The sequence below is a fragment of the Lactuca serriola genome, chromosome 5 (assembly GCF_051521515.1).
Source record: "Lactuca serriola cultivar US96UC23 chromosome 5, Lser_US96UC23_V15, whole genome shotgun sequence".
Lineage (NCBI taxonomy): Eukaryota > Viridiplantae > Streptophyta > Magnoliopsida > Asterales > Asteraceae > Lactuca > Lactuca serriola.
This window is the reverse complement of record NC_136412.1, coordinates 52,770,647-52,778,386: the sequence shown is the minus strand read 5'-3', so window position 1 is coordinate 52,778,386 and position 7,740 is coordinate 52,770,647. Positions and strand designations below refer to the sequence as shown.

The 7,740-nt window shown below is 44.0% G+C and overlaps 1 protein-coding gene across 1 annotated transcript; it reads right to left on the bottom strand.

The window, feature by feature from the left end:
- Window positions 1–216: 216 nt before the first annotated feature.
- Window positions 217–2,305, bottom strand: LOC145052472 (cytochrome P450 78A5-like). Its single transcript, XM_079000298.1, has 2 exons — window positions 1,300–2,305; window positions 217–1,217 (listed from the first exon to the last, which is right to left on the bottom strand). Exons 1-2 carry the CDS (start codon window positions 2,260–2,262, stop codon window positions 609–611), a joined length of 1,572 nt encoding a protein of 523 aa, XP_078856424.1. The 5' UTR covers window positions 2,263–2,305; the 3' UTR covers window positions 217–608.
- Window positions 2,306–7,740: the final 5,435 nt, after the last annotated feature.

Below are 7,740 nucleotides of genomic sequence, written 5' to 3'. Positions count from 1 at the left end.
ATACTTTATATTTAATTAAGAAAATATTCCAAGTAAAAGACACCACAGAACAAACCACATATCTTGATGATGTGACTATATAATATAATGGTGGTCACAAAAATAATGTACCAAATTTACTGCCCACATTTGTACGACCAAATTCTCTACCACTACTTGTTGTCACGCTTAAATTATCATTTTAACAAATACATGCTCAATTAAAAATAGTGAATATTCGACAAAATTGGATAATTTACCATTTATGGCTAAAAAAACATTTCACAACCAAAAACAATACAATTGAACTAAATAGAGAGCTCCCATAACAAGACCATCAACATTAGATAACTTGAAAGGGGCAAGACACGACATATATATATATATATATATATATATATATATATATATATAAGGGCACACATACATACATATATCTAACATGTCGCAAACAAAAAGTTGTGTACAAAATGCATACTTCAAATCCAATACCCCTAGTCCCCTACGGCCCACCCTCCCCTCGCCCAACTTCTTGAAATTCCAAAATTACCCCCTTAACTACTAAAAATGAAAATGGACAGTGATGGTAAACTTAACTATGATTAACTAATCAATCTCTTGCCACGTCATCAAACCCTAGCCACAACCTCGCAAACCAATGGTTTCTTCATTTCCAATGACATCTTCAAACACTCTGACAAATCAACCGCATCAGTGACCGAACTGGACCCGACCCATTTGAAGTGGTGAAGTAATTGAGCTAACCAGAGCTGGACCGTGGCCAAACCCATTGCCTTTCCGGGGCAAACCCTACGACCCGCACCAAACGGAGCCAATCGGAGATCCGAACCCATTATCGAAACGTCCTCGTTTATAAACCTATCCGGGTTAAACTTTTCGGGTTCAACCCAGATACAGTCGTCATGGGTTATGGCATACATGTTGACCATGGCCGTCGTTCCGGCAGGAATCATGTGTGGGCCCACTTGGGTATCGTGGACTGCAAGTCGAGCCCATGATAGAAGTGGGCCCGGTGGATGCATCCGTAGGGTTTCTTTCACAATTGCATGGAGATATGGCAGGTGCGGTAGGTCCGTTACGGATACTGGACGACCCGACCCGACAACAGTTTCGATTTCTGCTTGTGCTTTTGATTGTATGTCTGGGTGTAACACCATTCTAGCAAGAATCCATTCCAGCAGTATCGCCACCGTGTCAGTTCCTCTGAAGATCATTTCCTGTAAAATAAATTTTGGGTTATGAATTATGAAATGATGATTTCTGGTGTTAGATTTAAACCCATAGCGAAATTATGCTTACCCAGAGAACAGCGATCATGTCGGCATCAGTAAATTTGTTTTCCGATTCTAAATCAAGCAAAACATCAACGAAATCGCCGTCTTCAGCCGTCGTAGTTCCGCCGTTCTCGGACCTCCTTACACGGTGTTCGTTGATGATTTCTTTTACGAAAACATTGACCCTAGTGACTAAATATCTGCATCTCTTCCTAACCCCCTGAAAATCAAACCAACTTATGATAGGAAAATGGTCGCTCCAGTTGAAGATTCCGAGCAGCTCGTATCCTTCACTCACAAGCTTCTCAAGCTCATACCCATCTCCACCGCTGTTTCCATCGAAATCTTCGTATGATTTTCCGAACACAGACATCATCACATTGTTTAACGAAGCAAAATGGAGCAGCTTCTTAATTTCCACGAATCCATTACGATTCATGGACGAGGAAACTTGATCCACCATTTTTAACCCGATTTTCTCCCTAAACCCGCCAAAACTCGATAACCTTTTAGGGCTAAACAAATGAGTAGCCGAGATTCTTCTAAGGTTACGCCAATACTCGCCATAAGGAGCAAACCCCATCGCACGATGAAACAAAAGCTCATACGCCGATTCCTTCACCGGCCGATCAGCAAAAGCAGAGCTATTCAGTATCTCCTTGGCCGTTTCTGGATGACTCGAGATAACAAAACGAGTAAACCCAACAGAAAACGCCATTAAAGACGTAGCATTGAAGGTGGTAGAGAGTTTCGCAAGGATTCGATGAGTCAAAGGCGAGGTGAAAGCAAACACAAGCCCTAAAATGGGGAACCCCGAAGGACCAGGAATGGCGGTTTTCGTCCGGGATTTCGACAGAGCCCATGCGAGACCGCCGGGAGCAAGGAAGAAAGCAAAAACGGAGACGAAAACGACAACGCAGAAGAATAGCTGGAAGCTAAGCACAGAATGAGAGTCATTGGGAATGCAGAGAGCAACAGAGGAAGACATTGTAGAGAGAGAGAGAGAGAGAGAGAGAGTGATGGTGTAATGAAGAAGAAAGGGGTGTCAAGGCTTTATATAGGGCAAGAAGACGTCTGTAGACTGTGGTGTGAGCGCGTTATGAAACCGTTAAACAGAGTTAATGGAGGCGACGGTTTTTTTTTTTTTTTAGTATTTATATTTTTTGGTATAACTACTCAAAAATCGAAAGATTAAAATCAGAGGTTAAGGAGTTCAGGAAGTGTTCGGCGATTTGTTTAAGGATAAATTTCAAATTCATATGTTTAAATTTAGTATTGATATCCAGGTGTTCAAAATATCCATATCCGAATTTTTTATCCGAATTTTCGGATATCCAATTTTTCGGAACTAGAATTGGAATTGGAATTGGAATTGGATAGTGATTTTATGATTTTTTGGATAATTCGATTGTTTGATATCCGAAAAATAACACCACTTTTTCTTCCCAATACACATTAACGATCACGATTTCACTAACCCTACTTACTTCCAAGTTCAAATCCTCAGCTCCTTCCAAGTTTAGATCGTTGATACTTTCAAGTTCATTGTTAACAAATATACTAGAATGTTATATTTTGTCATTCTTAACATTTGAACTAGTAACATGTAATGTTCATTTTTTAATTTTTTGACATTTGAAAAAAAACAAATATGGATGATTGCATTTTTGAATATCCAAAGTGATATTCGATTTCATATCCTGTAGCACCTGGTTCTTGCTACGTATTCTTGTATTTAATTATGTTAATGATTTACAATTTTAGCCTTGGACTCGGCGAGTCGAAGAACTGACTCGCCGAGTAGAAGCGGGATGAGACGCGGAGTATAAGTTGCGGACTCGGCGAGTAGCCGCTGTCTGGACAAAAACCCTAATCCAGGGGTTTGCACCCTATTTAAACGACCTTATGCAGCCTCCATCACTCCTTTATGCTCCCAAACACCACTCACTGAAACCCTAGCCGTTTTTGAAGCAATCTAAGCCTTGTTGGTGGATTTTGGTGTTGTGATCTTAAGGAAGGAATGAGAGAAGCTTGAGGAAGCAAGTAGAGAGTAAGGAAACTTGAGTTTGTGTACCTTCTTCAGCTCATTGAAGGTAAAAAGTTGTGATCTTGCTCATTCATTTGTTAGATCCCTCTTTGGGGAGGTTTAGGGCTTTTATGAGCCATTTTTGGTGGCCAACCATGTTTGCAAACATGGTTGGGGGGTTTAAGCTTCCGAATCACGTCATGAAAGGAGTCACTAGGTAGATTTGGGCTGCTTTTGCACCCATGAAAGGTCCCATGTGCCATATGAGCTTGTATTATGTCCTTTTTAGCTCAAAGTCCCATGCAAGCACGTAAAGTTTGTAACTTTACGTGCTAAATCGATTGTAGAAGCTTGGATCTATCTTTTGATCAAAGGATGTTCATCAGAAAACAAAGATTTAGGGAATGGACGTGACCAACTCGGCGAGTCTAGGGGGTTATGTCCCATTTTGTTGAGGTTCGAAAGGACCCAGTTGAGTGTGGAAAGTTTTAAGGGGGTCTCCGGGGAGTGACCCAACGTTCTGGACTAAGCCATTGATCTGGAAGTTCATGGGACTCGGCGAGTGCATGAAGGTGCTTGGCGAGTCCAAGGCAATCTTCATAGAACTCGGCGAGTTGTTCATCAACTCGGCGAGTCGAGGACAGAACGTGTTCATCGGATGAAGATTAACTCGACGATTTATTCATACAACTCGGCGAGTTGGATGAAGGACCATTGAGTATTCAGTTAGGAAGTGAACTCGCCGAGTCAATGCCTAACTCGACGAGTAGAGATGGGAGTAAGGACAATCGACTGGATATGGACTCGACGAGTTGGCAAGCCAACTCGGGGAGTCGAGTCAACTGGAAGTTGACTTTGACTTGAATTTGGTTTGGAATCGGTCAGGGGTAAAATAGTCATTTTACCCTAGGAATAGTATCAATGTCTAATTAAGTGTTTTATGGGAATATAGCCGGGGGATCACCGGAGCAGCTGTCAGACATTTGCAGATCAGCTTTTCAGCATCCAGCCTTTTGAGGTGAGTTACCTTCCAATAGGGGTGGGTCTAAGGCCACAATGCCGACCCACCAAGTAGGAGTATTTTAAAAGATGATTGTCTTTGTGATAATTATCTTGGTATGGATACGTGTTTGGTTATGAGATATATCTGTATGATATGTTACATGCATGATAAGGATAGTTTTCCCTGATAGTGGTCCTTAGGACCGAAGGGTAGGTCAGTACTCGGATATGCCTGATTTTATGCTTATACCTTGTTGTTGTATGCTAGTAGTAAGGGGTGGAATAGACCCCAGTTACCGGTTGAAAGATACCGATGATGATTACCGGTTGAAAGATACTGATGGTATTGTATGGTATGTGATATGATGGGGGAACTCACTAAGCTTTGTGCTTACGGTTTCAGTTTTTGGTTTCAGGTATCTCTTCGTCTAAGGGGAAGGAGTCGGCGGCGTAGCATGACATCACACACACACATCTGATTTTCCGCACGAAGTTTTCTGGGATTGTACTCTTATATGAAATTTGTTTATGACATGGGTTTCAAACATGATACATTGTTTTATGAAATGTCGTGTTGGCACAGTATTTTCTAAATTTTTTTTTATGAAATAAATAATTAAAATGAAATTTTTGGGCTTGAATTTCGGGTTGTTCCAAGTTGGTATCAGAGACCTGGTTTGAGGGATTCAGACACACCCTCGGGGGTGTCTGGACTCAAACCGAGGGACTAAAAGATTTTTACAAGGAAAATGCTTTTCTAAAATCTAAAATGGGAAGTTTTAAGAAAGACGAAGTGTGTGATGCGTGCGACCGGTCGGGCTCAAGTAAGTTTTCCCCAAAATACCCATACTTGTTATGTTATGTTGTATGGTTTTGAATCAAGAAACTACATGCTAGAATAGGACTAAGGGTCTAGGAGGATGCCTTATGTGCCTGATATATGATTCTGAGAATTGCATGCTAGTTAGGGCTAAGGATCTAGGAAGGATACCTTATATGCCTGTTGTATGAGCTATATGCTAGGACTGTTTAGTCAGCTGTAGGATGGCCTGTGTAGGTTATGCCTGGTTTGGTTACTCAACGCACGAATGTTGCTTGCTTGTGCTATGGGGGTTCTGGCCAACTTCGACTAACTAGTGAATGGATATGTAACAGTATCCGCACACTAGTTAGGGGGACGCGGTAAGGACTCCTAATGCAGCTGATGGCGGGGAGTATGTCGAAGAGTGCCCTAGGGAGACCTGGGATATGATCAGTAGGAAGAGCATCGTTGAAAAGGGACTTGGTGAAGTCAAGGCAATCCTTGAGGAAAGTACGGATAGATGTGGAAGGTAGTATGGGCCCGTACTACTGAAAGCAGAGGATCCGTACTCGATTTAAGGAGGGTCGAGATGGAACCTGGAAACTTGGAGAGTGTGTGAGACCTTTCGGGGGTATATGCGATCCTGACAATTGTGTTGTTATTTTCAGAATGGTGGTCACACGTCATGGAGCAGGGGGATCAGGATCTGGTTCAGGATCAGGGTCGGGAGCGGGATCCGAGCATGTCGACGATGGGTTACGCGAGTTTATCACGTCTGAGATTACGAGAGGTATCCTTGAGGCGACCCCGGTCATTTTCGGGTCGATCAAGGAAGGGATTATCGAGCTGATGGAGGATCGCCTCCGAGCATTCGGGAGTGATCTGGCATCTAGCCAGGTGGGTACACGCACACTGTCCTTTAAGGACTTCCGTGGGAGTGGTGCGTCGGATTTTCATGGGTGAAGGACCGCATTGCTGCTAGGAGGTGGATCGCGGACATCGAGTCTGCTCAGCTGACGAGCTTCTGCCCGGAAGGGTCGAAGGTCCATTTCGCTGCAGGTTGTATGAGGGATAGAGCCCGAGACTGGTGGGAGTTGATTGGCGATACGTTGGGAGCCCCAGCCATTGAGGCTATGTCATGGTCATATTTCGTGACCCGATTTAGGGCTGAGTTTGCACCAGCTGTGGAGCTTCAGCAGCTGGCCAGAGAGTTCTCGGATATGAGACAGACTACGGAGACTGTGGCAGAGATCACCGCCAAGTTCCAGGAGAGGGCCTTGTTGGTACCCCAGTATGCGGGGGATGAGGATATGAGGAGGACCCGATACCATGACATGCTACGGGCTGATATTCGGGAGCATGTTAGTTTCTCTGCTTGCCCTACCCTGGAGTCCATGATTGTCAGGGCTAGGGAGAGAGAGATTGATTTGGAGCACATATGGAAAAGGAAGGCCGCTGAGGGGCAGGCGATGGGGGCTTAGGGGAAGAAGCCCAAGGGATCCGATGGTAGGCCGAAAGGCCAGTCAGGGCGGGACCGTTGTGGGAAATGCGGTCGGTCACATGAGGGAGTTTGTCGCACTGGGTCGAGTTCAGGCTGCTATAAGTGTGGCAAGGTGGGGCATTTTGGCAGATATTGTACTGCCCCTGCTTCTGCGATTCAGACATCAGACCTGATTTGCTTCCATTGCAATCAGAGGGGCCATAAAAAGGCCAATTGTCCTAGGTTGACAGCAGCAACAGCAGCGCCGGATATGGCACTAGCGTCAGCGACAGTACGGGTTGTGGATGGCCAGAAGGTCAAGTCGGAGGCTCCAGTGGTTCGGAGCCGAGCATTTCAGCTGACAGCCAAGGAGGCACGCGCTGCACCCGACGTGGTGACGGGTATGATTCTTTTCCTCTGATTTATTCGTATGGTATTATGATATTGATATGTGAAGAGTTAAGAAACTCTTTGATCGTTTAGATCTTTGAACAGGTTAATCACAAAATCGATAAACAGTAATATCAAGCACAAGAATGAATCAAAATATGTCGAATGATTCAATAGATTCAAGCCTCAGCAGAGCTCGATAAAGAACTTCCGCTGTAGAGGCTGTTAGGGTTACAAAACGATAAGGATAATAATTGACTTCCAAATCTTATGTACTAAGATGCATGCAAGCACCTATAAATACAAAAACCCTAGATATAACTCTCGGATGGATAGGCCCAATCCGGAGACAAAATGGACTAAAGAGCGAGCCCAAGACGCAACACCTTTCAGACCCTACAATCTCCCCCTTTGCGTCAATTGGAGCGAGACTATTACTTTGGCTTGCTGGGTCCAGCTGCAGAAACTTTCTTAGTGGTTTCAAACAGACGTGGGATGAGAGCAAGGATGGTCTGTCTGAAGCGAATGTACCACTGGATCATGTCATCAAAATACTTCTTGTCATCTGCTGAATTCTGCTTGCAACGATGAATGATTCCCAGAACATGTTCCAAGCATGCAGTGGTGTAAAGGTGCTTATCTGCCAAGGCGAACAGGCATTTTTGGCCTTCGTTCCTTGTGAACATAACAGAATTCCGCTTCGGGTCGATTCTTCCCATCTGCATCATGTTCAAATCACTAGCAGAGCCCACAGGAGAGATAGTAG

What these genes read in the sequence shown, in the direction of transcription:
- LOC145052472 (XM_079000298.1), bottom strand. Translation starts at nt 2,262, where the DNA reads ATGTCTTCCTCTGTTGCTCTCTGCATTCCCAATGACTCTCATTCTGTG. An exon ending in ACATGATCGCTGTTCTCTGG is followed by an intron (nt 1,218 to 1,299) that starts GTAAGCATAATT and finishes TTTATTTTACAG; the next exon opens with GAAATGATCTTCAGAGGAAC.